Below are 14,004 nucleotides of genomic sequence, written 5' to 3'. Positions count from 1 at the left end.
TTGGCACAAACAGGACTTTCTTCGGGTGTTGTTGCCTTCCAGATATTTATTTTCTATGTGTTCTAAAATGTAAGGGCAAAGAAAAATGTTCTTTTTTATATTTACCATACCTTCGCTCTGAATTACCCCCCACCCCTCCCCCCCAAATGATCTGCATAAGCTCCATCATGTTGATCCTATTTGGAATAACACAGGACTGAAGACTCTTTTCCTGGGGTAAAGTGGATTGAGTATGAAGTATGGGCTGTTTATCTTCCATTCCCTGGGCATGGGCAAAGAGAGTGTGACGACCCGAGGTAGCATTTCTATAATATGCTCCTATCCACAGAGAGCATCTTGCAGTGCTTGCTCATTGGCAATCTGCTGTGCCAGAGCTGTCCCTACATTATTAATGTTTTGATTTTGTTCTTTAGGTTTTACTTTCCCAAGACATGATTGGATCTGTAATAATTATATGCTGAATACTCTGTGGTCCTGAGTCCCATACACACCACACTGCCTCGGAGTATTTAGTATTCAGTATTTACTGCTAACATGTAACAGCCATTATCTTTCAGAGAACATGACCAGAATATGAAACAGTCCCTATTTACTCAGGATCACTGTCACTGAACAATGCGGCCAGCACTTTAATAATAAGTTTAATGTCTTATACAGCAGCTGATGAATATAGGAATATGTTTGTGATATCAAAGATAGCAAAAATACATTTTATATCATGGTGTTTCCCTGGCTTGTGAGCGCCCCTATGTGATAGCAATAAAGTTAAGTTAAAAAGAAAAGTTGTTTTAAAAAGCTGAGAGCTGTGTCAAACACATGTGCTTCGACTTGGCTGAGCGCTTTGGCTGCTGCACGGGCTATTGTAAATAGCCGGTACAGCAGCCCTTCGGTCCGGCTGAACCAAAGGGCTCCAGCGGCCAGAAGCGAGCCAAAGTATTAGTCTAAGCTTCAACTATATCCTTCGGCACTTTAGTGAGTAACCCCCTAAGTATCTGAGTACATTTCAAAACTGTGTAAATTAGGCAGAAACCCAAATCTTTTGGCAAGGCAACTGTTGTAAATTCACTATAATGCAATATACAAAGCCACAAATACCATGGATAGGGACAAAGCTACAGCACAGTGATCTCACCTCCACAGTCTTGACAAATGAAAAAAAGAAAAGTTATTGGCTAATCCAGCTTGCCAGTGACAAGTCCTAGAAATGGTGAATAATATTTGAATCAGTGAATTAACTGGCAAGTGTGATACATAAACTAGAGAGGTAATGGAGTTCAACGCTTGTGTCTTTATGTGTGTGGATTGTGCACCCTCTGCTGGCTCTCTGTATTTTTACAGCAATGATGTCCACTGCCAACATTAGCTTAGAACTAGATTTTAGAGTGACACATTTGAATTGCTCCAGGCTGGTGGTAATGCACTGACTCCAGAATTAGAAGCATAGTTCATAAAAGCAATCATTTCCTGTTTTTCAAAGTAATTAATTTAAGCTAATGACATTGACTGAGCAATAAAACATTGATATAACTTATATAGAGGTGCGTGGCAATGCCACAATGTAATTTGGCAACACAGTCACCCAGAACTCTCAGTTAGAGGGGCTTAGAGGTTCCAGGATGTGAATAGTTTTGCAGGGAAGAAGCTGGCTTTTCAGTTTCTGCCTGGTTTTCTGGACTGTAGCGGGATGGAATCTCAAGTCCTGGGGCCAGGTGTTGCCTATGATCAGTCTAGACAGATTAGGTGGCTGAGAGCAGTCTTATTAGGAGTCTGGACCAGAGCTCAGAGGAGTTGTGGGTGTGCAGGAGTCAACTAGCCATAGGCAGACTCTGTCACGTCCGTGCCGCCACTAGGACCGGCGGTAGGGTCCGACGTCCTTCTGCGCAGGCGCGCCGCAGATCTCGGGCTGCACTGTCTAGGAGGGACAGCAGCAGGGGCAGGCGCGTCACAGGGCTCCTCCTCCCTTCACACGAGCCGCCGGCTTAAAGCCGCGGTTCACTAATTGATCGGCGTCTTACCAGCAGTTGTGGCAGGACGCTGATCAACACAGTGTCCCCTCATCTCCTTCTCGGACCACGGAGCACTGAGACACATCCACCTTCTGGGGGAGCATAGTTGATGGGATCAACGAACTCTGATATCAAACGCAAGTACCCGGGGCTCCCTGCATAGGACCCCAGGAACCTAACACTCCGCTAATACCATCAATTGCGCTTTACCTTCATGTCCATTGCATGAACTCTGCTAATACCATTGATTGTGCTTTACCTTCATGTCCATTGCATGAACTCTGCTAATACCATTGATTGTGCTTTACCTTCATGTCCATTGCATGAACTCTGCTAATACCATTGATTGTGCTTGATCTTCATGCCCATTGCATGAACTCTGCGAATTCCATTGATTGTGATTAGCCTCACACTGCATTGCCTTACCTTACTGCTGTAGGCCATTGCCTCAGTAAATTCCACCAGCTTCTCTATACCAAACGCACGGGGTATGATGTCAAGCGGTAATCTCGCAGCCTTACTCCACCAAGAGGCATAAGAGACTCATCTGCATACTGACCCCAATCCATCCTCCGCAGTTGCGATCCATAGGTACACATACACCGAGGTGGGACGTTACAGACTCATGGTTGAAGCACATGTGGAACAGTCTGGGGAGGCTGGGAGAGTTTAAGAGGGTCGGTGACATCTGAGGGAAGCGGTTGGAGAGACTGAGAGAGAGACAGTGACCCATGAAGGGTGAGCAATGAAACGCTTGGAGCTGATGGAAGCTACTGAGCGGTAGTGAGGACTATATTTGTGTAGAAATATGGTAAAGTCCTGAGACTAGGCCACTGGGAGTGTATGGGACAGCCAGATGTCGGTGAGACAGAAATACGATGTCAAATGAACTGTAATTTTTCATTATGCTGAACAATATTTATTTTATGTAAAAGTCGGCTATCAAGTGGTCACTTAGTGATCACCATTGTGCAAAATTCCCAAACTATCACACTTACTATAGCTAAAAAGGACCTGAACTATGGAAGCTGTGCAAAAAAGGCAAGCACCATTATTCCCCCGAAGGCCATCTGTAGTTATTCCTTACCCCATTACTGACCCACCATGCCTTGATCTATACTAAGACTCTGTGTAACCATGTTGGTAGAGGCAGGGCTTTAGCTTCTTCATGTCAGAGCTGCCCCCTTGATGAATGGTGATCTGATGACTGATAGGGTATTGAAGGAAAAGCAGCAGGAGAGGTGCGGAAAGACACATCTTTACCCATTGACCCAGCAAGTAAAGCATGCACCCAGAAAAGTCTGAACATCCAATTAGCATGTGGTCTGCTTCAATGACTTAAGTATTAAAGCCATTGGTTTAGCATGACAGTCAGGCAACTCACATTTTCAGAAAGAAAGGTCAGGAGTTGCAACTCCTACAGTTGTTTCAGCAAAGATGAAAAATGTCAAATGAAGGTAAGTATAGTAGCAGATTAAATACGGTACGTAAGGTTGAATAAAAAAAAAAAGATTTTTTTTAATTGTTAAACATTTTGACGTGATTATTTATCAAGGTAAAGAAAGCGAGAGTCGTCATCATCATCCATGATGAGGTGGTAAAGGCGCTCCTGTTATTTGATGTACAATCTGGGTGATCAGGGAAGTCCACGCACTGCAAAATCCTGACCGGTCTGAGAGCAAGAAGGAAACAGTGTTACTATAACAGGATATAAAACAGGAAACAAAGATACTAGAACAGTCAGTCAAACGCGCTCTCTCTCTCTCTCCCCCCCTCTCTCTCTCCCCCTCTCTTTCTCGCCCTCCCTCTCTCCCCCCCTTAGTCGCTGTCAGTCACTCCTCCCACAGATTCAAAAATATAAACAAAAAAAGTCCAAAAAGGTTGCAGCATCGAGAAGAGGTGCATTTATACATATACCTGGAGAAGACATTAAGTATAAACCTTCCACTTTAAAATGTACCTCTCAAAGTAAAACTGAAGCCAAAACGTTTTTTTATTAGCGGAGGGTTGTAACCCCCTCAGCTTTTTTTTGCCAACTGTGTTCCATCGGGAGATTTCCCTTGACTGCCACAACAGAGAGGAAATATCTCCAAAGAGAGGGAAATCCCTGGTAGTCAGCAGGGTCACTGGAACTACTGTCCCCACTGGGAAATTTCCCATTTACTCCTGTTCTGATGACAACCCAAAATGTGGGATTTTGTTTCACTTTTTAGTGAAAATGGTCACAAGGACAACTAGCAAGGGTGAATCTCCCCAACAGCAACATAGTGATAAAAAAGCTGACGGCTGTTCCAATCCCTCTCCATTTTGAACTAATAGACTAGTAAACAGAAAATGACCTGTTGATGTACCAGAGATACACTCAGCTCCTACCTTGATGTAGTGAGCTGACTTTGAGTTCTCCCCTGTTGGACTACAGAACACCTTCTCAGTGTGTTATGGAGATGTGAGAGGTGTTCTGTAAGGGAGAGTGGGATAGCTCATGCAGGGCTGGTAACAATGTTTGGGATTTCAGTGCAACAGAGGCAGAGTTGTCAGCTCACTACTAGAAGTAAGGAGCTAACTGGATTACTTGCAGGATATACAGGTATATGTCTGTACTTTTTTGGATCATTTTTAAAGAGACAACACATGGACAAATGTGCATATATTACAGTCATGTTCTGAACATTTTTTTCATTTTGCCCAGACATACGCTTTAGCTCCCGTCAATGATTTGTAAAACCTCAGCTACACAGAACGCAGTAGTGGACATCCTCCAAGGATACCTTATAACTGCACTAGAGCAGCACTTTGGAAAACACAGGTCTTCTTTATCCCTGTGACTTGGACATAATCATTCTGCATACGAGGAGGGCATGATGCCTCGGATGTTACCCACCTTCTATATTGCAAATATTTTTATCCACTACTTGATTTTAAAATTGTTTCAAATTAATAAACCTAACATAGGCCACTGTCCCTAAGCTAAGGGGTACTTCACCCTGGCTTCTGGGATGCCCTTGTGAAATAAATTACTATACATAATGTCTTTTTAATTTGCTTTCCAGACTGACAAGAATTAGACCCACATACCTTTTTTCCTTTACCTATTTACTCCTTTTCTGTGTCACATCCCCTCCACCTATCATCCTACCCACCCCACTAACCCACCCCCTGCCATATCCCTCAACCAAGCCATCCTATTATTTACAACAAAGGCCCTGAATCTAAAGCTGGCCATGCACTATTAGAATTTCATTTGTTTGTCAGAGCATTCGATCTTGCCATCAATGAGTTAACTAATTTAGTTCCAAAGCTCTTAAAATTTCATCCCATATCCCATCCTAAATCCCCTATATTAAAGCATGTTTCTTTAATGCCTAGCACATGCACATTACAATATGTACGATTTATCCCGAACGAAAATCACATTCATGGTTAAATTTGATTCGTTCAAATAAGCAATGAAAAAAAGTGTTGGATCCTACTGAAGGTGCCCATACACTGCACGATTATCGTATGAGAATTGCAGGAAATCCCACGATCATACAATAATTGCAAAGTGTATGGAAGGTGTGCGACCGTTTCTACTGTACGGACGCACACGTCTTCCATCGAACAAGCAGTCTGGAAAACCCGCCGGGAATCGTACGATTCTCGGCGGGTTAGTGGCCTGCTTGTTCGACAACTGCCGAACGGGCCGGTGTGCGCACACGCACACTGCCTGTTTGCAGTCATCTTGCGAAGATCGAAAGTACAATCTGCCTGTCCAAGATGGGCAGATCGTATGTTTTTTTAATTACTTTACAACCCTCGCAAGACTTTTGTTTTTTTTGGGTTGTAAAGTGTATGGCCACCTTGATATATGCCCAGCTTAAGCCTGGACCCCAAATAAAGAAAACATACATTGCTTTGTAAATGTAAACTTTTTTTTAGAAAATCTATAAAATCTGCGCTTATGGACAGTGGAAGAATATAAGGTGCAGAGTCTCTATTCAGTGCAAACGTGCATACAATCTATATATCAATGCATATATCCCACAATATTTAACACAATTTTAATGTGGATATAAACGCCTTGTGCTAAATAACATCAAACGTGATGAATAATAAATGAAGTGCATCAAAATTATCCCAACTTAATAGTCCATAAGGAAGTGCAACAAAAAATATTTTTTGCAACAGAAATTAGTGATATGGTGTGTCCAAATATAAAGTTTCTTTAATTGATGACAATAATCCAAAAAGTGTTTAAGAGTGTTTGAAAAAATCCTTTTTTCCACACCTAGGGGTCCTGGTGCCGAAGCTAGCCGAAGGATCGGCCGAAGCTACGGCCAGATCCTTCGGCAGCTTTGTGAATAGACCCCCATGTGTTAGTGTTCACAACATGCTCCCTTCTGGGGTGCGCACTCACCACACTGTGGTTGACTTTAGGCAATAGAAATGCAGTCTCAGCGGCAGTCCCAGCGGTGTCCCAAGAGTAGGTTGTTAACGAAAATATTTTTTGTTGCACTTCCTTATGGACTATTAAACTTTTTTATATTGTAATTGTTATGACTGTGGAAGTCTGTTACACCAACATAACTCTTTTCTATGGCCTTTCTTGTTCTCTTTGTATAAATAAAGGTGTTGTATTTTTCCTGCACTTTGTACTACATACATACACGGTATTTCACATATTTAATCCTTTACAGCATATTGTTTTTGTCTCTTGCCTGTAATTGTCGACACACTTGTATGGAAAATGTATTGATGTTAGGATAGACTCCAGTATCTCTGTGCTGTTCTTTCCACATGAGTCTCTGAAACATACAATAAGCAGATTTTATACTCATATGACAGTCTGTGTACCTGTCGCATATAAGCAGTACTGATGTATACATCGGTGGTCACAATAGTATGATAAAACATTGAAAAAGGCCACACAGGAGCATTACATCAATTTGTGACCTGCAAGTTGGTCAGAGACTCTGGACCATTTATGTATTTATATATGGTGATCATGTCCCCCCTTAGTCACCTCTTCTCCAGAGAGAACAAATTCAGGTCAGCTAATCTTCCCTCGTAGCTGAGCTTCTCCATGCCTCTTATGAGTTTAGTCGCCCTTCTCTGCACTTTCTCCAGTTCCACAACATCCTTTTTGTGAACTGGTGCCCAAAACTGAACTGCATATTCCAGATGTCTTACTAATGCTTTGTACAGGGGCAGCATTATGTCTCTACCTCTGGAGTCTATACCTCTTATAATACAAGGAAGGGTGGTCACAGATGAGGTCTTACTAATGCTTTGTTCGGGGGCAGGATTATGTCTCTATCTCTGAAGTCTAGATACATCTTTTAATACAAGAAAGTATTTTGCTTGCTTTAGAAACTGCAGTTTAAGGCTTTCTATAATTACCAAGGTGACCACCACCCATTGAAATAACTCTTTAGACCCGTTTGACAGCCAAGGTCCCACTTGTGTATAAGAGCAGCTTTTAGCACAGATCTGTAATACGAATTTAAAATGATAAACAGGTGATAAAATGTGAATAACAAAGGATTAATTGCATTATCTGCAGATGTCTGGTGCAGTTGATTACAATGTTCCTTTTTTAACACATAAGTTCCTGAAGCAAACTTGAAACTAGAAAGAAAATTTGTTTTTCTTTTAAATAAAAGTCTCTATTATTTAAACCAATTGACCCCTAAGTTAACCTTGACTAGCCCCGTTTAAAATCTTCCTCTCCCTGCTCACGTAAATAATGTATAAAAAACGTTTTTGAATAAAATCCATTTATCTGTTTTTGGTCTTTTTGTTTGTTTATTTTATGTAGCATAGTGTTAAAAACCGCCTAAAATTCACACAGATTTCACTCGATTCACACATTTTTCTAATTGAATCTTATGTGACAAATATATAAGTCTTGAAAGCTGAAAGTTCAGTGAATCTTAATCAAACCTATCAAACCTAAATGTACCTGAAACATAATGTAAGAGTCCAGGGCTTACTACGCATGCGCCAATGGCACGTTGCCGCAAGAGGAAATCCGCGCCAGCTGCGCATGCGCCAAAGACGCGTCAGAGCGCCAACCCGCGCATGCGCAGAAGACCTGATGGAAAAAGGCAGGAAAATGCCCAGGAGGCGCACAGGAAGTGACCTCAACATGATGGAAAAAGGCAGGAAAATGCCCAGGAGGCGCACAGGAAGTGACCTCAACCTGATGGAAAAAGGCGGGAAAATGCCAAGGAGGTGCACAGGAAGTGACCTCAAACTTCAATCATCACTTCCCTATATAAGCCCAGACACTGCCAAATTGCTGGATTATCTTCAGTCCTCCCTTGTTTCTGTGCTAGTGTGTGATCTGTCTGAACTTGTTGTGACCTGGAAACCTATTTGACTACTCTTGATTGCTGCCTGCCATTGACCTCGGATTTGTACCTTGACCATTCTACTTCTTTGCCCCTTGTGTACTTCGTTGCCAAATTGGAACCGACCCCGGCTTGGATCTCGAACATTCTTCTGATTAACCCTTGTGTACTTCGATGCCAGAGTGGACTTGACCTCTGCTCGGATCTCGGACTAACGCTTGCACGGTGCTCCGCACCCCTGGCACCCGTGCCATTCGGTGTCCACCAAATCTCCTTCTCCAGAGACTTCAAGACCTGAGGTTCAAGGGAGGCCTCCCCACTACTTCAGTCTCACCTCAGGTACGTGGCCCCCGTGACACATAATATTGGTGTCATGTGCCAAATACATATAACATAGATATAAGATAGATATAAATTAGCACTTTATATCTATTGTAACACTAGTTTTAAATGATCAACTGTTAAACTAAAAGAAAAAAGGGGAATTTTTATTTTTTAGATAATTAACTCTCGGAAGACAATACCATCAAAAGAACACCCTTGTCACTAGTATTGTCTGTGGCCTCCCTGCAGCTGATCTTTTTCCCATTAGTGATTTGCTATGCCTTGTTTTACACTGTGCGGGTCATCCTTCTTAGCAGAGGAGCAGGCTTTGCTTTATCACGAGGTAATCATTATGAAACAACAGTAGAGGTGGAAGAAACAGCAATGCACACAATGGATGAAGCAGAAGCAGAGAGATCCTTGCACTGCTGGTCCTCAGGTACAGCTTCCTCTCCAGCAAGGAGAACAGTGAGCATGGTAATGACATAACCACACCTGACTCCAAATCTCCTGGGTATAGTAATGTCTTAGATGACCTCACACTGCAGATATGCATCTTTGAGGATGATGTCTATGATCAGTCATTGTGCTGGTTCTCAGGAATGCAGTATTTCAGTCGAGAGGAGCCCTAGATATCACTCAGTCACATTAACTGAAGCACAGATTACAGTTATTACAAAGGTTGATACAATATTATGGTACCATATAAAAGGTAAAAGCCTTTACTTACTAATGTGTTACTTACACATCAACTCCTCCAATGTCATCCATCACCCAGATGTTAAATTTGGTTACTTTGTCCTTTTGAAAATTGGGAATTTCATAGTCTGCTAAAAAGCTGAAAACAAGATCATTCAATTTGACATCACTTATCATGGCATTAGCTGTATGTAAGAATAATTCAACTTTACAGTCAGAGAGATATAATAAAGTATTAAAAACCAACCTGTCCCGGGACTGCTCAGGGAAGCTAGAGGGTGGTTAAGTGCACATTTCACATAACCTGTCCCCTAATGTAGAGGGTTATGGAACATTACACTGGCTTTAGTTTGCTTGTCTTCCTCATACAAGTCAATGTGATTACAAAAGCAACAAGAAGCAACTCTGCGGCAACTGTAAAGCTACTAAAATGCAAGCTAGTAATGCCTGTGTACACAAACTTGATGACTGATAAAGTTATTCATTTTTACCTGGGCATAGGGAAAGCACCTCCTGGTGTGGATCCATTCAGCAGGATCTGGATTTCACCGGAACTCTGTTTAGCATACTACAAATTGAAACAAAACATTACATAAGCAGGGTGGATTCCTATTACATTACTTTGGATACAATTACATTAAATAGGCTGGGGGCTCTCTCACGAGCCCAATGTAGGAGCAATGGGTGCGTAGATGGCCATGCGCTAGCACTGTCACATGGGAGGAAGGGGAGTGAGCCACATGCTCCCCCATACCCAGAACTACTGAGCACTGGAGGAGTGCAGGGAAGGCGGGTATGTGCAGCTAGGGAAGACAACAGGTAAAGTGTATGTAAACCCTGACAATGAACTTCTCTTATTTTATCCCCTTTTAGTCTGTTAAATATACTATTGACAATGCTGAGCTGACATCTTAAAGTGACTCTAAACTTGAGTTAAACCCTAAAAATGCATTCAAGTATTTTAAAAGAAACATACTCACCTGATCCTTGGTCCCACCTGGCTGCTAGACCAAACTCCCCCAGGCTCCGGCGCTCTAAGGACCGCTGACGTCATCAAATCCATTCATTTGCATTGCGTGTGAGGACATCTAGGGACATACCACAGCCAGAGCAGAGGGGAGAGAAGTAAACACTCACCACTGCAGTATCGAGGCTAGGGTGAGCATATCTTCTTTATTCCGGCGTCTAGAGGAAAACGTGCAGTTAACCCTTGAAGTATGGGGGTAGCCCCACTGCAGGGGTTAACTTTTTGCATACCTGGAGTTCTTCTTTTAAAAAAATTAATCTCAGTCAGTAGCTGTGAATAATGTCTGTCTGAGCCCCCATCTGTACAGATGACCATGGTGAGTTAGGTAGTTCTGCTGACCAATGCATTGATCCCGGGATAAAGTAATATACAACTTACAGCTACAGAAGCAATTCTCCAGAAGGACTCCTCGGCGTTGTGCTCACATTCTGCTGTGGTCGGACATGAGTCGTAGTCAATCCCTGAACACACACAGGACAATCAGCAATTGAAGAAAATGACATCACAGCAAACTCCATTTTCTAACCCACTTGGCCAACACTCTAATCTTTCCCCACCTTTGGTATTGTAGGCATCAAACAGCTGACTACATGAATAAACTCAACTCATTTTATAACATTTGTGTCATGAAAAGATACATTTGTCATCACAGGATGATTGACCAGTCTGTTCCTTCCACTGTCTCTGACTTCTACTGTACTCCCCTCATGACACTGGAAGAAATAGAATGAACCTGACCTAACATGTAGCAGGAGTACTACAGTGCTGCACCTTGTGGTGGCTGGAGGGACCCCAAGTTAAGGCCCCATGTACAGTCTGGGCTTTGGATCCAAGAGGACACACATCAGTTGAAGACTAATGCAGGTACTTACAGTCATCACAAGGTGCCTGCACTTCTGCACTGTTGTTACCAAAAAGCTTAAAGTTTAAATCAGCTGAATACATTCAAGGAGCATCAAAACAAAAGTTATTCAATGTATTACAGTTTATTTTTTTCCAAAGCAGCCACAGCCTTAGTACAAAATAGCCTGTTCCCTGCCAGCAGCGCCATTCTTTCTGTGGGGAATCAGTGGTGTTATTGCAGAGGTCTGACATGCCTCCTACTGAGTCAGATCTATAGCTGCATTCCGCAAAGCTCACGCTACCAACTGATTGGAGATCTCTGGCCTAGCAGAAGGGGTGTCAGACCTCTGCACAGAGTGCACTGCTTTCCCACAGACAGCAAGAGTCCCAGCACTGCAGCTGCTGGCAGGACACAGGCTATTCTACTTACGTTGTGGCTGATTTTCTAAAAAACAAAGCTGTCACGCGTTGGCTCTATTGATCGAGAACTGAGCAATCACTGCTGATCACTCATTTCATGATCCTCTCCCTGCAGAGTGGCAGTCACTGCTCCCCGCAGGGATTCCCCCCTCCCCTCTCTGTTGCTCCAGTGCTCATTGGAGGGACAGACAGGGGAGGGGGTGGGCACAGCTGGCTCTGCCTCTAAAGCATTGCTTCTTAAAGTGTGAATGCGGGGGTTGCGATCTGAATTCCTGGCCAGGGCCGCCATCAGGGGGTACAGCCAGTACTCGAGTGAGGGGCCCAGGCGGGGTGGAGGCCTGTGCTCCAAGCAAGATTTGGAGGAGGAGAGAGACACTGACCAATGTTAGGTATGGAGGAGACAGACACTGATTAATGCTGGGGGGGAGGAGGAGGGAGAAGCCAACCGACGCTGTTGGGAAAGAGGGGAGAAACACTGTCTGACGCTGGGGTCACGTAAAAATTTAATCCGCCAAAAAGGGGTCACGAGTGGAAACAGTTTAAGAAGGCCTGCTCTAGAGTGTCAATCAGCTGGAGGGGTGGAAACCGACAACATTGTCGGGATATTTCCTGGCCGCAGCGCAGCCCTGTGCTGTCAGCATATAGCCGGCAATAGCCCACTATATGCTGAGTTTTTGGTGACAGGAGGACATAGCATATGTCCTCCTGTGAGCTATAGAGAACTATGGACCCCAAAAAGTTGGGCCATAGTTCTCTTTTAAAGGTACCTACATTCCTCACTGCAACCACTTAGAAGATACTTTTACTTCTGCAGGTTACAAAATCGAATAGAAATATTTGATTGGTCATTAGAATTAATAAAGACCATTTTAGGTGTTTTTAGCATCTGTTACCCAAGATATCAATTTCCCTATTTCATGCAACTCATACACATACAAGAAGACACCTGATCTTAAGCTCTAGGAAACAGTCTTTGCAAATTTAAATTTTTAAACATATATACAACATTTTTGCAACCTCAGACAGGTTCCCTTAGAGATGGTGGAGGGCTTTTTTTAAACTGGTGCAATGCTAGATCTGGCCTGATGGAAGAATTTACAAAATAAAATGCCAGGTAGCAGTAAATGTGTCCCCACTTTGGAAATGTTTTCATGCACATCCACAATCTGATTTGCTGGGATTATTACATAAAAGTAGAATAGTTAGGGCAACAAAACCTGGAAGGTCAAGCTACACACTCGTGGTCGTCTATAAATGAAAGGCCAACAGTGTAAATGTCATTGTTTTTTCATGCAATTATTTAGCAATTAATGTTTTTATACATTTTGCAGGGCTCTTCTTATGTTTAGATGCAACCGTTTTAGTGTTTTAACTTTAGGCCACGTTGTTCTGGAAAACCAAAGAGCCCAAATTGCTGTATATTCAAAGCTGCTCAGCACTACTATGAAAATAGCTGACCAGCAAGGATTCCAAATAGAGAGACCCCCTGCTCATAACCAGAGGAGGAGGAAGAGATACACAACACCTAATTATATTCATTGATAATTCACTGACACCAAAGGCTGGCAGGATACTTCTATTGTGGGCACTAAAGTACTGGGTAATGAAAACAGGTACTCCAGTCCAAACCTAACCTAACCTTAAAGTTCTCCCTTAAAACTTAAGTGATACTAAACTCAGGAGTTAAACCTTAGAAATGCATTCAAGTACCTTAACTGTTAACAAAAATGTAGCTTATTTGTGTATCACTCGGCTGTAGATCCTCAAATCATCTCTGAATTCATGCTGACACTGTCCTTCCTTCTGGAGGGTGGCACGCACACACACAATAGCCTACTACGTTTATTTGCACATAGATGGCAGGGGGTGCGGGTTGACTTTTATTTTATTCATATTTTATTTGATTTTCTTTTACCTTTTTAACACTTTTTATTTTTTTAATCAAATTTTTTTACCTTTTGCCACATTTTTTCATTTATAATTTTTATTTTATTATTTTGTATTTTTTTAAAGTCTTTTTTACCTTTTTATCACTTTTTTACTTTTTATTAATTAGTTTTTTTTCAATCACTTTTTTTTCCACCTAACTTTATTGATATAACAAGCTCCTATGTGATATCATTTGGAGGTGACAGGTTCTCTTTGTGAGCCTGACCTCCATTACAGAAAACCCAGCACAGCATTGTGCTGTATCTTCTGTACAGCTTCGTTTGTGACAGCTAACGCAGGAAGCGCTGTGAATACAGAACTCCTGTGTCACTGATCACAGAGCAGAGTGGAGAACAACATTCTCCGGTCTGCTCCCTGCCTTCCATCCTTAAATAATTGCTGTGGTACTGAGTCCCCCCACGTG

At 42.5% G+C, this 14,004-nt stretch overlaps 1 protein-coding gene across 1 annotated transcript in view; it reads right to left on the bottom strand.

Moving 5' to 3' along the window:
* Positions 1 to 3,524: 3,524 nt before the first annotated feature.
* The window catches only part of BST1 (bone marrow stromal cell antigen 1), a gene marked incomplete at its 5' end in the record, with an annotated part of 12,108 nt that continues 1,628 nt past the window's right edge, over positions 3,525 to 14,004 (bottom strand). Inside the window, 5 exons of the mRNA XM_018571159.1 lie at positions 3,525 to 3,678; positions 6,704 to 6,790; positions 9,408 to 9,500; positions 9,853 to 9,929; positions 10,767 to 10,849. Coding sequence (XP_018426661.1) covers positions 3,525 to 3,678; positions 6,704 to 6,790; positions 9,408 to 9,500; positions 9,853 to 9,929; positions 10,767 to 10,849 — 494 coding nt within the window. The remainder of the gene's footprint in view (positions 3,679 to 6,703; positions 6,791 to 9,407; positions 9,501 to 9,852; positions 9,930 to 10,766; positions 10,850 to 14,004) is intronic.

This window comes from Nanorana parkeri, unplaced genomic scaffold (assembly GCF_000935625.1).
Source record: "Nanorana parkeri isolate BGI_ZX_2015 unplaced genomic scaffold, ASM93562v1 scaffold1690, whole genome shotgun sequence".
Classification (NCBI taxonomy): Eukaryota; Metazoa; Chordata; class Amphibia; order Anura; family Dicroglossidae; genus Nanorana; species Nanorana parkeri.
The sequence above is the reverse complement of the archived record's forward strand: the minus strand, read 5'-3'. Positions and strand labels throughout refer to the sequence as shown.